The sequence below is a fragment of the Salvia hispanica genome, chromosome 2, assembly GCF_029641045.1.
Source record: "Salvia hispanica isolate PSC_SH4W2 chromosome 2, Shi_PSC_v1, whole genome shotgun sequence".
NCBI lineage: Eukaryota > Viridiplantae > Streptophyta > Magnoliopsida > Lamiales > Lamiaceae > Salvia > Salvia hispanica.
This window is the reverse complement of record NC_142693.1, coordinates 65,927,606-65,943,920: the sequence shown is the minus strand read 5'-3', so window position 1 is coordinate 65,943,920 and position 16,315 is coordinate 65,927,606. Positions and strand designations below refer to the sequence as shown.

Genomic DNA, 16,315 nt, shown 5'->3' with positions numbered 1-16,315 from the left:
TAATAAATCCAAAAAATTAGTGCATAATCATTGATTCAAGATTTGTAACCATAATACAACAATGAATTATTTCCAAAAATGAGCAGGAAAAAGAGAAGGGAAAAAATATTTAAACAATGATACAAAAGAAAAAGAAAAAGAAAAGTTACAGTATCTACTTGTTTGCAAAGATTCCTGAGAAGTTGGGGATCTTGTCTACACGCCTCAATGCGCGCTCGGCGATCTGTCGGGTCAGGTAGTCTCCGTGTTGGAACGCGTCCACGAGCGCCGTGCAGACGTTGGGACTGTCCGATACTTCGCTGGCGATCTCGTTGTTTCTCAGCAGTCTCTCCACGGCCCAGACGGCCCTCCTTCTCAGGCTGTCCGTCCGTTTCTCGAGCAGCACGTCGAGTATAGGCTTCACTCCTTCCACGTCGAGCAATGCCCGCACGCCATTGTCTATGTCCACCTCGTCATCCAACAGGGTGCAAAGAGCCGCGAGCGATGCCTCGACCACGTTCTCGTTGGTGTGGTCGAGGAGCGCAACGAGCTTGTCCACGGCCTGCCCTTCCAGGATGCAGAACGTCTCTCTCAACGAGCACGTGCCGCGGTGGACCTGGCAGAGCCCGGTGATGATCGGAGGCTTGCTTATGCAGGAGAAGACCGTGGCACAGAAGCCGGGAGGGGCAAACTCTGGCAGCCTCGTTAAGTTCTTTGTGTCTTGCGATAGGTTTTCCAACGCCATAGCCGATACCATCTGCACGTTGTCGAGGCCGTTCATTTGGAGGAGGTCGATGAAGAGGGCCGCGAGGTTGTGCTCCCGGCAGAGCGCGCGGGCGGCACCGGACTCATCCGATAGGGCGAATGTGATCCTTGATAGAACCTTGACGAGCCCTTCGAGATATGGAGTCATGAACCGGCTCCCTCGGGTCTCCCCTTGCCGGATTCTTGTTACTCTCGAGATGAAGAGCTCGAACGCGCCCTCGGCCAGCATCCGTCTCGTCAGGCCAGCATCTCTCTCTGGGAGATCGGCTAGTAGTCCGACCGCTGCTGCCTGCTCCTCGGTTATCCCTACGTTCTCCGACGTCACTCTGATCAGGCTTCCAAGCGTCCCAGACGTGCCGTGCAAGCAGCCGGCCAGCTCCTGCCCCATGTGCGGCGAGAGGTTCCGAAGAAGCTTGATCGGTGCGAGCCTCAGATCTAGCTGAGGCGTCTCGACAAACTGCACCAAGCTCATGACAGCACCGGAGCTTTTGATGGCCGAGACAACACTATACACGGTGGAGGGCGAAGCCGATAGCCCAACGAGCACTTCAAGGAGCTTGCACCCGATCGCAGGGCCGGTGTTGCTGATGAGATGCAGGAGGTTATGAATGACCTCCTCCGAAACGAGACTCTGGTGGTCCGGTCCAACCTCGATCGAGTCAAAATCGTAGCCCGAGTTCACCACATTTGCAAGAATCGTAGCCGAAATCTCCTTCAGCCGCATCGGCAGCTGCTTGACCCCGACAGTGAAGAGATCCTGAACGAGAGGCGGAAGGATATCCGCCTCGATCAGAACCTTCGCACTCGTGTCATCCGACGAGATCTGGTTCAAAGCCTTCAACGCAGCCTCCCTCGACTTCACATCGTTACTCTTCATCAGATTGATCAGCGAGAAACCGGCTGTCCTCGCCACAAACACCTTCACCTCGTTGTCCAGCACCAGCTCACCGAGCAATGCTGCCATCGACAGTTTGGTTTCCGCAGATCCTTCGAGTAGCAGGTGCAGAAGGGGCTGCAATCTGCCGCATTCGGCCATCTGTCGCACATTGTTCTCGCAACGAGCGAGGTTTTCTAGCGTCTGTTCAGCCTTTTCGACTGTCAAGACGTCCTCCGAGTTGCTGCTAGCCATCCCTACCAAAATGAGAATAGCTCCATTAACAGAGCCAATCTTCTCACAGAGTCTTTCTGATTTAGAGAGCTCATACAGCAAAGCAACAGCTTCTTCTCTTTCTTTCAACTGCTCGTGCGATAGGAACTTCACCACTGTTCTCACCGTGTCACCTTCTGCCGTTATATCCTGCAAAACCACGACACACTGAGCGATGCAAGCTAGCAGAAAACCAACCGAGGCAGGCAACTAAAAATGCACAAGTATCAACCTTCGACAACCTTATTATCATCGTTGTCCTCCACCACAATCTGAATCGTTTCCAGAGCTTTGCTCCGGACCCTCCGACTGCTGCTCTTCAGCATGTCAACAATCATGGGTATCAGCTCTTCGTGGCGGATCATGTGCTTGTTCGAGTGGCTTTTCAGGCAGAGGCCCTGGATGAACTTCAGAGCCTGTATGATATCACTCTCTGGGGTCGACAGGGATAAGGATCTACGAGCCATGTCGACCTGAGCTGCCTCGCTCCTTGCATTCCATTCCTCAATCGTGTTCCTCAATGCTATGCTCGGATTCAGTTCAGTGCTTCTCAACTCCCTCAGCGTTAAAGGGCACACCAGCTTCCTGCCATTCTCCCTGCACTCCTTGAACCATTTCTCAATGGCCTCTCTCTCAAATGTCTGCCCGTTTTCCAAGGTCACGGGATCCCGCATCACCTGCTTTGTCAAGGGGCATATAAACGCATCATAGATCGGTTCCAGATATAATCTGTCGAAATGGTGGCTGTCGTCCGATTGAACACCCTTCTCGTAGCTCACATCCCAGTTCCCGTCCATAGAACCCTAGAAAGAGGAAACAAGATCATCAACACAAGACACAAGCCACTTCAACTTCATTACATCGATTTTCCAATCTAGACAGCGCGTTCCTAGCTCATATCCTGTCTGCAAAACTCATTATCGCCCACCCAAACGCCCACGAAAATTACCTAAAGAGGCGTGTAAGAGCCCTAGAAAACCCCACATCAAGTCAATCTAAAACTGAACAACATAATCAGATTGACATAAAACAAAACAATCTGTTATACATGATGCAAATGAAGGTCCTAAAATCAAGCCTCTTCAACTTTCTGACATGCTCTCAATCTAAAAAACGCATCCCTAGTTCCTATTCCGGCTAGGATATTAGTAGGGGAGCTCGTGATCGTGCTTCAGATCATCCCCGAATTCCAAATACTAGGCATTAAGTTTTCATCTACAACACCTAGTAGTACTACTTCTCAAGGTGAAGATTTGATGAAAAGCCACTTCACATTACATTCTTTCACTTTGATTTTCAGTTCATAACAACAATAGAAAATATCACCTACAAAGAGCACAAACAAGTCCTAGAAAGAAATAGAAAAACCTAAGCTTTCATCTGAATAAATCTAGTACTACTAATAATTTACAAACTTGCAGGCTGAAGATGTTTACAAACAACTATGATCACACAGTTGCTAATTCTCAGCTTCTAACAACAATTCAAAGAAAAATTGTAAGAATTTTCAATCCACTCCACTCCACTCCATCTAAACAAGCTGAAATCGAGACCTAAACCCTAAAGAGATCAGGCAACAATCCAACCACACATGCTCAAAATCAAGAAACTCTCAGTTCAATAAAATAAAATTAACCCAGAAAGCTCCACAATCCTAGAACACTCAATCAGCATCCAAAAAGCTAAACATTGCAAGAGGTGGTAGATCGATTACCTCAAATAGAAAATGTCAAGAACACAACTTGGTGGTGGATGGGGCAGAAAAACTCCAAATGGGTGTCAAAAGAAACTCGAGAAAATCCAACCAAATTGCACAAAATCAAAACTTTGGACTCCTTGAATCATGGGGGATGTAGCGGAGATGGGGAGAGAGAGTGTGACAAATATTAAGGGGAAAAAATGAAAGGAAGGAAACAAGAAAGAACGTTTTGTTGGAGAACTATACTACTATGATGTGTTGACTGAGAAATGAGCAGTCAATTATTCGCAGCTGCTGCATTTTTTATGAGAGTGAAATTTTTGAGTTTCAAGAGAATAGAATTTTGTTGTCGGAATGAGTTATGTGTTTCGTTTAGAGGGAAAATTAGTTATGTCTTCGTTTATGTGTTCGTTACTACAATTGGATAATAAATATTTCTTTGATATGTGAATATAGTATTTGGGGCGCACTATGGTACATAAGGTAAATTCTGTCTTAAATCAAAGCAAATCTCAGTCCTTGGATTCTTAGATTGGATGGATGTGATCTTAATATCCAAGCTACATTATTACACTAAAAGCGATACATTATTAGGCGGGCTACATTATTAGACAACACAATCTACATTATTACACTAAAAGCGTTACATCATTAGCCGACATACATTATTAAACTACACAATCTACATTATTAGATGACACATGACATTAATCTAACAGTTACAGCACAAGATCCAATGACAGAGATTTGCTTTGATTTTTTTACAAAATTTCACTTATTGATCTAATCATATCCCTATGGTATTTAAATATAGAATTAAACAATTAGTTAAAAGTAATCTTTGCAATGTTTATTTAATTTTCTATAGACGAAATGTTGAGTGAGTAAGGTTCCCATCTCCACCATCAAAAGAGTTGATAGTTCGAGTAAATAAAGAATGTGTTTTGCGAAATTCCATGAGAAACCAGAACTGCTAAATTACAATACCAAGTTCAGCACATCATCAGAATATAGATTACAAAGGAAAATACATCATGTTTTCAGTCATCAATTACAACATAGTATTAGATAATTTCTTGTACAGTCACACACATCCCGAACCCAAAAGAACAACACAAATGGAATTAACAAAAGTGAAAAAAGAAACAAGAATCCCAAAACAGAAGTAAAAGAAACAATTCTTGGGAAAAATAATGAAAAGAATACAAGCAGCTCGTCTTCAGCAGGAAAGGGCGACAACAAAAAATTTCCCAAGAAATCTTCAAATGTTGCATTCCTGCGTCTTGTGATCATCTTTTACACCGTATACGCGAAGCAGAACGCCCATATGCCTGTCGTTCTACTATCTTCTTTCTGGAGCAATATCATACTACAAAACTTTGCTGATTTCTGCAGTGATCAAACGCAGGTAAAATCTCAATGCTGCTGCTGTTTTGTGTAATTTCACGTGTACAGTCCCGAATCGTCTAGAATTTTTCTTTACTGGTATCTGAAGAGACCTTAAATGGGCCACTAGAACCGAAGGGGTCGGAGTCATCAAATGAATAATTGCTGCTGTGGTCAAAGCCCCTCGAGCTACTTATGGAGTCAAACCGACCATAGGTCTCTCCACGGGGAGATGAGGCATGATCCTGTGTGCTGAACGAATCATACCTTGAGAAACTCTCGAACGGGTCTCTTGAATCATTGCCATACCTTGGAGAATCACCGGCCCTCGTAAGTGGGGTGCTGGGAACAGAATCCTCAAAGAACAGGTTACTCTTTGGGAATGCACTTTCTGCATGAGGAGAGATGCTTCTTTCTGAACTTGCACCAAAATCATTAGAGCCGAAGAAATATTTTTCGTCGTTCTTTGCACCGTCCGGATCCTAATAGTAGTGATCGTAAATTAAACAAAAAATAATAATGATAGTCAGAAAGTACTTCAAAATTCAACGAATGTTTCACTCTAGCTTGAGCTGGATGTAAAGTTCCATTAAGAAATGACTATCAAGTCTATGCACATTTCACATACAGATCAAAGAATCATTTTTCTGGCAAAAATTGTGTGATAAAATTGTCAGTCTCATGAACATAATAAATAAGAGAAAGCAGGCAACAAAACTACTTGCCTTAGTATTGAAGCCCCACACTGAATCAATATCATCATTGTTATCAAAATCACCCCAAGAAGGTTCATCAAAGCCTCTGCAGGTCAGGGATATAAGGATCAAGAGCATGCAATGAAGAAACTCACAAGATAGTTTGATGATTAAGAAGGCTGTGCAGTGTGTCACTGTATGGCAAAAAAAAATTAGACCTGTTGGTTTCAGCATCTCCATCAGAGCTTTTTCTGAAATGACCCTCTGAGTATTCTTTAGACGGACTTTCATATGATGTTGGCCTCTCTGGACTTCCACGTGGACTCTTTGACTCATCGGCACTGAAAACTGATTCTGCATCGAAGGCACTAGGCCCGGCCACAAAGGGTTTCTCAGGCTCGGAAGCATTGGAGGGTGAATCAGGGGGGGAATAGCTATGCGTTGGAGAAGATTTTTCTCTCTCAACAGATGCTGGCTTGCCCTTTTCAGGAAGGGCAACATCAAAAGAAAATCCTGTAAGAAAAAAGGGTATGTCATCTATAATGCAAGATTTATTTTTAATAATGCAAGAATTCATTGTAAAAGCAGACTTCAGATTAAGAGGTCATTGAAAATTATGTGGGAATGAGAACAATTATGTGTAATTGTGTACGGAAGTGCAATGGCAAGGACGAGGGTAAGAGATGTCAAACCTTCATCATCAAACTTGTCCCAATCTTCATCCCATACCGCTGCTATCTCTGGGATCCCAGGTTGCCAACCTTAAGAAAAAAATAAGAATAAATTTAATGGCCAGGCAGTGACAAATTAAAATTAAATTAAGCATAATGAATGAGATTCAGGTATGACAAAATGGATGATGTGGATAGTAAGTAGAGGTATGAACACAAATGTTGTAATTAGTGATAAAAACTCGACGTAAGGTGATTCAATGTTCATGCTACATATCTGGTGAACCTCATGTTTGGTGAAGTTATTGAAACACTGTTTGGTATTTAACTTGACTTATGAAGTAGCCAGTGACACTAAAAAACTGATACTGCATTTCTTGCACTAACAGTAATCCATAAATTGCTGTTCCTGATTCCCTTAACTCAAACTCTAAGACCACTATAAGACTAAAAACCGCAACCAGAACATACTATCTCTCTAGTTTCCATACATTGCTTAGATATCTGAGATTGCTTCAAGCCTTCACCACTTCATTTCATGGCTTTCGTGTACCCTTAGCCTTATATTCATCAACTCTCTTCCCTCCATTTTTTATTTGAACCTTTCCACTAGTTCCCATCTCAAATTTTTTATTGGCTAATACAATAATGTTCTGCTACCAAACACCTATAACATGGAAAAACGAGCTCTATTTCTTCTTTTGTTTTTTTGCCACTAAACTTTCAGCCTTTATTTTTGGGTCATATGAAATGTAGTAACTAGAACACCAAATTTATGAATGCAAAGGAAATGATCAGATTAAGGAATAAAGCATGAAGTTCTTTAGTTGGCGTGAGCATAACATTGATATCATTTCCAGCATGAGAGAGAGTGAAGTGGTGATGGAATGATGCAAAGTCATGGTCAATATAAGATTACCTTGGGGAAGCTCAATTATTGCCGCAGACTTGACTTCTACAGAATGTTTCTTGCAACGTTCAGCCAATGCTTTTAATAGTTCCTCAAGATCGGATTGTATACGATCAGCACGCACCTAAAACCAGGTGGCAGGTACGTAAATCAAATGCAACTTCAAACGGCTGAAGGGCATGTAAAAGACCAAACACCATCCTAGCTAAGCGACGGTACTAACCTGAAGAATACCATCAGCACTTCCACCTTGTTCCATTTTGGTAATTGCTTGTTGTAACTCCATCTTCCGTTCCTATTAATATGTAATATTGGCTATGAATCAATTTAACAATAATCGTTGAGAGGGAGATAAATTCAAGTAGGTTACACAACCACAATATGCATCAGAAGGAAATTCAGAGAAGTCCACAAGAAAACTGAGCATTACAGAAATATGTGCTTTTAGAGTCGCAATGGAAGGAAGGAGGTTCCTAATGGAAATTAGGATACATTAATACCACATAGCACTAGCAGGCAGCAATTAGGATTTCTGGCTAGGCCGGGATGAAAACATCTAAAATGGGGTAACACCGTAACAGTGATATCAAACTGAATCTGGTAATGTGGCTGTCATCCCGTCAGTGGTCCATTCACAGTAAGGTTTGGTGAATGAAGACAATTTATCTTGTAATCTCTCAACATAAATGGGGATGGGTATTGTAGATTGAAAAGACCATGTCAAAGACGTCAAGAGCAAATGCAAAAAAAAATGAGGGAGCAACTCATCTGGATTTCTTCACAACCTCTTCTATTTTACTACACCTTAATGAAATTCTAAGTAACTCAATTATAAGCTTAGACAAACTCCACCTTAATCAAATTCTAAGTGGCTGAGCAATTATAAAGCTTGTATGGTCAGCCAAGCAAACAAGTAGATGATACGAACAATGTCAGCGGTAGGATCAAAGTAAAACTTGCCTGAATGTCACGAAAGGAAGCCTCTTCAATAGTTAACTTTGAATGAATTTCTGCAACTTGTTTGTATTTTTCTTGATATTTCTTCTCCAGCAACTCAGCCTGGATTTTAAATAAATTTCCTCAAATAATCAATAATATTGTGAATACTTAAGTGCAATGGAGTTGACTGCTTGAGTGTGTATCTTGAATTCCAAACATACCTCGCTCTTGTCAGCTCTAGCCCTTTCTGTAATTTCATTAAGTCGATTATCACATCTACTTTTGTACAAAACCTGAAATACAATTTTGACAAAGAAGGCAAATAATTGTAAATCATATGCATCAAAATTAGGTAATTGTGGTTGTGCATAATTATGATGGCAAATAGCAAGCATAAGTTTAATGAGTACAGTGGCGTACAAGGTCTTGCATTTTTGTTCGATAGTATTCAAGCTTCTCTCTGGAATCCAAAAGCACATTCTCCTTGTTGTCAACCTACCATTCATTACAAGAAACTTGTTAGACCAAGTTTATAGAACTTGGTGCTCACAAAGGATCTATATGGTTGGGATTGGATTGAAGGCGGGATGCTTTTTTTTTCTTACACAACTGACGACAAAAGTTTTAGTCCAAAAATATGGCACGCTCATTAACATCCTTACACAAGGTACAAATCCTCATCCGAATCTATTTTGACTTCAGCGAGTTTGAGGTGAAAAATCACAAAAGAATCTTACCAAAGGATCTTTTCCACTGGAAATACAGATAAATACAAACACAATGGAGACATACAAATCTTCAAGAACACTCAAGACAACAAGACAAAGTATAATGACCAGAAAGACTTGAAGTTGAATTAAAAAAAGGATAATCCTAGATACAACCAAAAGATGCAAGGGGATGGAATGGCAACAGGTACCTTTTCAGTAGTTTCTGCTGCTTCCTGACCCCCAACATCCAAAGCATTGACCAGCCCATTACTGTGTTGATTTCCAAGTGAATTATCTAATGTACGACCTCCAGCATTCTGATTATATTGCCTTGATCCATCAGCCTGAGAGACTACTGGCTGCAATGGTGGTCTTAAACCAGCATGCGTAACTGGTTGAACACCAGGCAAGCCCTGCTGTGGTCTTATTCCTAAAACCAAGAGAAATCAGGCATAACAGTTTGAAGGACGCAAGTCAAAATTAAGACAAGCGCAACCCAATCAGTACCTGAAGCAGGATTCCATGTCATACCACCATAAGCTGTAGGTGGACCAGCCAAAGTTACTAAAGTTTCGTCCAGCATGACACTATTTGGGATCACAGATGGAAGAGGCTTTCCTTCCCTGTACCGCTCCATCAAATAGAGTGCAACACAGAACTCCCTTAAAGAAAGCATGCTATCACTATCTTGATCTGATAGATCCCAAATCTGCTTTAAGACCTCTGGAGATGATCACATATATATTGGTAAGTGTGTTGTTATCTAGTAATATGCTGGTATATATTTTTATGTTCTAGGCCACTCACACACCCAAAAAGGGGGAGAGGGAGGACAAATAGAAATAATAAACAAAGTTCACAGCAAAGAAAATCATAGTTGGACCGCTCAGAAATCTATAAATAGACTTCTACAGATTTGAATTGACAGAAGCATCTGGGCAAAGAATTCAACTTAGGAATTAGCATGACATCTAAATCTGCTCCTAGATGTGTTAGCACTTAGCAGCTTTACAATAAGTTATGGAGTACTCCATATGACAAAATTTCAAATGGTTTATGCACATGCATAACTCCATAATCCGCAAGCATCAAGGTTATTCATGAAATTCAACAATACTTCCAGACAGTAAAGCATAAGAATACAAAGGACATTCCATTAGCCGTCAAATAGTAAAGGAGAATTGCGAAGTGTACAAGTATTTTATGAATATTAGGTGGCATTCCAGATGACCAGATAAGTTCATCATGGAATGGTGATAAATAGGTAGGATGTGCATAATCATAAAACTTTTGTAAGAAAAATATCACTAACTAAATTCAACCGTAATTGTTTGAGTAGAAACCATTAGAGGAGTATGAATATAGCTAATGAAGTCCATACCTCTTGGCAGCCTCCAACCCAAGAACAGGTTGCGAGCCTGATCACCAGTAATTTTCCCATCTCTATCAGTGTCTACTTCCATAAAAACTTTTGCATACTTTTGAATGTCAGCTCGTGTCATTTTTGGCCATGAAATCTGTGAGGGCTCTGACATTGCATTCCCCATACCCGTTAGGGATACAGGTGTCAAGCCTGAGGAGGTAACTTGAGTTGGAGCCTGCTGATTAGGCTTGGGGACATACTGTGTCTGTGCAGCCGGAACTGCAGCAGGTGGTTTTCTGAGAGTGCTATGTAAAGCTTCAAAGGGATCAGGCTTAGCCGAAGTCTGGGCACTCGAACTAACAGGGTCAACAGCAGTAGATGTAGGCAGGCTACTTGTAGGTTGTTGCGGAGTAGAATAAACTTTTTGGGATGAAGACTGATTTGCAGAGAACAGGTCACTAGAAAACATGGCAGATGAATTAGGCCCAATACCTGAACTAACAAATGCTTTAGGATCCTTGGCACCCGAGAAGGATGCAAGTGGGTCTTGGGAATTTGGAGCAACTGATGATATGGATGGATTAACTCCTCTATCTGAAACTTGTGTAGCAGGTCCAACGGAAGACCCAACTGAAAAACCATTATTTGTGTTTGGAAGGCCAATTCCAGTCATGCCTCCAGAAATATATGGACCACTAGCCGCCTGAGGTGGACGTGAAGCAGGACCAGTAGGCATGGATATAGGAGGTCTCACCTGACTACCTTGTGAGGGGAAAAATTGTGGGTTCACATTTGTATTTGGGGGAACCTGGCCATACTGATGGTTCAGACTGGCAGGCTGTCCCTGTAAAAGCTGTTGGTTCACTCCCACACTTGAAGGTCCCATCCCAAACTGATGGTTCATGCCAGTAGGAGAAGGCACCGGTCTAAGTTGTTGGTTCATGCCTGAAGTTGACAGAACTGTTCCAGATTGTTGGTTCACTCCCACACTTGAAGGTACCATCCCAAACTGCTGGTTCATGCCAGTAGAAGAAGGCACCGGTCTAAGCTGTTGGTTCATGCCTGAAGTTGACAGAACTGTTCCAGATTGCTGGTTAAAGCTTGAAGTAGGAGGAGCAGGTCCTCTGAATCCAAGATTTTGAGAAGATGGCTGGGGAGTTGCACCGACCTGTGTCAAAGGTGAAGCAACCACTGGGCTTGGGTGTGGTCCAGGTGTAGCGGGTACATTTATTTGGGGGGGTGGGATTTTGGCAGAAGCCGGAGTATATAAGGCTGCCTTAACAATATCTTTTGTTAATTCTCGCTTGCTTTGAGCCACTGTAACAAGCTTAAGAGCATTATAAAACTCAGGACGACTGAGAAAACCAGTGCCATTTTGGTCAGCATACATCCATATCTGCAGCAACAAGTTCGATATAGAACAAACATCAGCACATTATAATCATCAAACAAATCAGGATGAGCAGGGGGCACTGTGGCATATCTGCTAGCTGGGTTACTCAATTACTCTTAACAATCCCCAAAGTGTAAGACAGCTATCATCAAGTATTTAATTGCATCCCATCCCACTATTGGTTAGAAAGGTGAGAGGTTCAATTTTAAACCTCTTCCATTATTGAGTATAAAGTTCCAGACATAAAGTGAGCAATCCAACTCCATTGCTCAGCTTACTACAAACATTGCTATTACTCCCACAACTCCATCACCTTAATACAACTCTGAAAACCCATAACAGTACTAACCAATGACTAAAACCTCTAAACATCCACATCCCCGGATATTAGATGGAAAAATTTCAAACTTGACTGACGGAACCCAAAACACGCCAGCCGAAATTACCAACGTATAGTTAAGTTAAACTCGCAAACTACCGAAATTGAGCTAAAAACGAAACATAAAGTAATGAAATTAACCTGCGCAAGGACTTGTCTGGGCAAATTGGATCCCTGCAGAAAATTCACCGCCTCAGCTCCACTGATCCGGCCGTCGCGATCCGCATCCGCCTTCTGGAAGTACTCCTCGAATTTCTCCATGCCTACTCCCGCCATTTCTTATGCCCCTTCTCCAAACCCTAGATCACCACATTACTCCATCAATATCACCGTCCACCGGTATCTTTAGCTCCAAACTCGCGACGCAATCAGCTCAAACAGAACTCATAATTGGCAATTTGTAATCAATTGGGGGGAAATTTATGGGAATTCAACGTCGGGTCGAAGGAGAAAAATGGGGGAGATGATGCGATTGGAGAGATCAGAGACGATTTAACGAACAATTAATTTTACTGGTCGAATTTTTTTTTTTCTTTTATGGGGAATTTTATAAGGTACAACATTGGATATCCAAAAGTACAACATCGGTTTGCACGGGTTATTTATTCTTTTATTTAATTTGTTTTATTCCTATCATGACATATTTTATTATTTGCATTTAATATTACTGTGGTTATATTTCTTTGTTTGTTATTTGTTCTTGTATTTATACGTGAATATATAGGGGTGATCCATTGTTAACCACAATTAATTTAAAATCACAAAATTAGTAGAGATATAGTGATCTAAAAATTGTCGCGTGTAATTTCGTTTTATTATTTATTTATAGTTAAAAAGATAAAAACTACTAAATTAGGGTTTTCTTATAAAATGTCAATATAGTGTATTAAACATATCAATATGATTCATTGAATATGTCAACACAATTTAACATTGACATTTTATATGTATTATATTGACATATTATGATAGTTATATTGACATTGAACTGCTACTCAAAAAATATGAAAATTCAAGATTTATTTTTCAAAATGTGACATACATATGCAAGTGAGATCTCTCTATAATCCTTATAAAATTATCTTTAATTTGATATAAGTTGTGTAAAAAATAATTTAGATTGAGATAGTTATAATTATTTTTTTGAAAAAATATTTTTTTTAAAGTTGGTTATAACTAACTTTTGCTCAATTGACATAAATACTCACATTTTATATGCATTTTATTGATATTCTTAGATGAATAATGTTATGTCTTGATTTCATGATCCAATATCTATTATTTAGTTGTAGTTAGTAATTTAGAGTTGAATTGACAATATAACATACCTCTATAATTATATATAATAAGTGTTAAATTACACTTTGTTTTATTTTAGTTTCGTCATTGATAAATAAACTATGCCAACTTGAGAAATAACATTATGGATTTAATCACTAGCCTAAAGAGTCCACTAATTAACACTAATGCTCTTGAATTTATATTTTTTTAATTATGATGTGAAAATGATTCTATGAATCTCCTCTTCTTTTGGAATTTTATGCAAAATGAGTGATAAGTTATTGTTGAGGATTCATTAAGAGACTTATTATAAAATAATTCAAAATGTACATAATAAGTGATTTGTTGTTTGCACTATAAAGTTAAAAAAAATTGGGCTTTTATCTGTCTTTAGCTAATTTAGAAGCTTAGTGCGTGAAAATGTTACAAATGGTTGGACCAACACATTTAGCTTGTGACGCTTGAATCCTGCTATCCTTTTTATAAGGATTGATGAATCTGCATGATCAGTAATTCTAGGACAAACATAGTTCAAATTATTAATCATTTTCATGAATAAATCTATATATATTAATATATAATATTATATTTTCTTTCATTTTCAACATTGAATACTTAATCAACTGTGCCATATGTTTCTAATTTGACTGGGATGACATCATATGTCATGCAAAGAAATTTATCTCCATTGCATGTATGCTTCAATGAAGACTAAGAAATAGTACTTATTTTCAAACTTAACTTGTATAAAATGATATAACCCACTTATATTTATAGGCCTTCCTTAGTTCTTCTAATTTTCTCTGATGTATTCTTTTATATTCTTTTTGTCTTATTACTAAAATGATCTATATATTACCAAACTAATTTTAGAGAATTATATTCCCTCCATCCATTAAAAAAATAGATTAATTTTTATCATTCTAAGCTACGAAAATTAGACCAATTAGACTAGTGTCAGATTGTTTATTGCAATTTTATGCAATTGCTTGAATTATGAATTTAGTACTCTTTAAAAATAGTGCTAGCTTGAAAAAAAACTGTTGTATTATTTTTAGTTGTGCAAAGAGTAACAAAAATATTGAAAGTTAAGACATACTATTGATACAAAACAAGAAAATAAGTACATGCAGTCAACGTATCAATATACTGTCAACAATCTATACATACAAAACAAGAAAATAAGTACATGCAGTCAACATATTAATATATTGTCAACAAGGGTGCGTTATATTGTTAACTATTTAAGTTGCTAACTCTGCTAACTCATCAATACAATGTATTAAAAATGTCAACACGATGACACCAAAATGTCAACACATTATATTGGAGTTCAACAAAAGTATGGGTTGACATTTTAATGTCATCGTGTTGATATTTTTAATGTACTACGTTGAGAAGTTAACAAGTTATCAACTTAAGAAAGTTAACAATTGATCACACCCCTTGTCAACAATCTATCTATCTATATCTATACATATATAAAAGGCGAGTTTTGAGACGTTTTGAATAATTATTTTATGCAAATGATGTATATGTAATTAAGAAAAATTATTAAATGACCTTTCAATTTGAATCCATTTAATTTCTGTAACTGTCACTGTGTTTAGATATTTCTTAAAATTATTTTGGGCTAAGCAATGTGGTGTAAAAGTTTTAAAACAAATTCAGCCTAAAATTTGTAAATGACATAAAATAAATTTAACATTATTACACGCTATATAATTTCATTCATATGTTTGATTTGATTATCATTTAATCAAAAAATTATCGTATTTATATTTATTACCACCAGCAATGTATGAATGATTACACAAATTAAGGAGTTATACAATATGCACCGCCCTAAACACTACTTAAGGGCATCCACAGACGGACTGTAGCCCGCCCTAAGCGACGCCCTATGCACCGCCGCGTCAGCATTTTATCCTCCGCCACTTCCACCTGCAATGGGGCGGACTATAACCCGCCCTAAGCATTTTACTTATATTTTATATTTTTATACAATTTATGCAAATATATCAACCAAAATAAATAAATAAAAACAACACAATTAAGGCAAATCCTACATTTACTTAATTAAAAAAAAAGTTACAAAAAGAAATAAAAAAAAAAAAGTTACAACCTAAGAAATTAAAAAAAAAAAGTGCACTAAATCCGGTCTAGAGTAGTCCCAATCTGCGACTGAGGCCATCGATCATCCGCTAGATGCCTTCGATTTGAGTCGGGTTGGTCGCCTACATCGGGGCGTTGTGTGCGTCCAACAACGTCTTGTAGTCGGAGGAGGCCACCAAATCAGTGTAGGCATGGGACGCAGCCGAAGTCTCGGTCGGGGTCTCACTCGGGGTCGGGCTTGGGGCTGGGCTTGCGGCATGGTGAGACGGCGCCACAGCGGATGTGGTCGCCTTGGCCTTGGCCTTGGCAGCCTTGACGCCAGGGGGATGCCGGGATATCGGAGTGCCGGAACTCTCATCCTCGAACACCGGATTGTTGAGGTCTATTGGAGACACGCCGCTCTCGCTGCTTGTATAATCAGCGAAGGTGCGCTTCGACGCCCTCTTCTTCGCCGCCGTCGATTGGGGGATCATACCACCAACGAACTTCTGCTTTTCTTTCAAGATCGCCCAGGACTGGTAGTAGAATTATGTTACGCTTATGAGAAGAATTGTATAGTAGGAGTAGACAATAATTTATTAATGGAATAAACGGTTAAGCTAATTAGAAGATTTGAAAAGGTTATAAAATAGTGATTGGAATTATTCCCTCAGTAATATATAAGCTTATTACTTAATTCCTAATTGTGTCTCCCATTGAACTATTGATTTTTTTTCAAAAAAATTGTTCTCAATAGGTTTTGTAGTCATTAGTACATTTATATTCATTATATTTTACACACTTTTTGTGAGATTATTATGTTACTAATATTGTAATTTTATAAAAGAAATGAAGGGGTTGGCAGCGGAAGCGCATGCAATAAATCAATTACATAATAATCAGA

General features: G+C 39.4%; 2 protein-coding genes across 2 annotated transcripts; both read right to left on the bottom strand.

Annotated features, from left to right (window-relative positions):
* Positions 1-3: 3 nt before the first annotated feature.
* Positions 4-3,868, bottom strand: LOC125200579 (U-box domain-containing protein 44-like). The gene is made up of 3 exons (XM_048098234.2): positions 3,606-3,868; positions 2,134-2,694; positions 4-2,041 (listed from the first exon to the last, which is right to left on the bottom strand). Exons 2-3 carry the CDS (start codon positions 2,686-2,688, stop codon positions 155-157), a joined length of 2,442 nt encoding a protein of 813 aa, XP_047954191.2. The 5' UTR covers positions 2,689-2,694; positions 3,606-3,868; the 3' UTR covers positions 4-154.
* A 713-nt stretch (positions 3,869-4,581) lies between these two features.
* On the bottom strand, positions 4,582-12,545 carry LOC125200578 (uncharacterized). Its single transcript, XM_048098232.2, has 13 exons — positions 12,178-12,545; positions 10,283-11,660; positions 9,409-9,624; positions 9,111-9,331; positions 8,612-8,686; positions 8,413-8,484; positions 8,213-8,311; positions 7,476-7,547; positions 7,262-7,376; positions 6,364-6,432; positions 5,890-6,184; positions 5,702-5,777; positions 4,582-5,458 (listed from the first exon to the last, which is right to left on the bottom strand). Exons 1-13 carry the CDS (start codon positions 12,310-12,312, stop codon positions 5,057-5,059), a joined length of 3,225 nt encoding a protein of 1,074 aa, XP_047954189.1. The 5' UTR covers positions 12,313-12,545; the 3' UTR covers positions 4,582-5,056.
* Between the last annotated feature and the right edge of the window lie 3,770 nt (positions 12,546-16,315).

Coding starts and splice junctions, on each gene's coding strand:
- LOC125200578 (XM_048098232.2), bottom strand. CDS start 12,312: ATGGCGGGAGTAGGCATGGAGAAATTCGAGGAGTACTTCCAGAAGGCG. Junction 9,332..9,408: donor GACATGGAATCCTGCTTCAG/GTACTGATTGGG, acceptor TCTTGGTTTTAG/GAATAAGACCACAGCAGGGC. Junction 5,778..5,889: donor GGAGATGCTGAAACCAACAG/GTCTAATTTTTT, acceptor CCTGACCTGCAG/AGGCTTTGATGAACCTTCTT.
- LOC125200579 (XM_048098234.2), bottom strand. CDS start 2,688: ATGGACGGGAACTGGGATGTGAGCTACGAGAAGGGTGTTCAATCGGAC. Junction 2,042..2,133: donor AGGACAACGATGATAATAAG/GTTGTCGAAGGT, acceptor GTGGTTTTGCAG/GATATAACGGCAGAAGGTGA.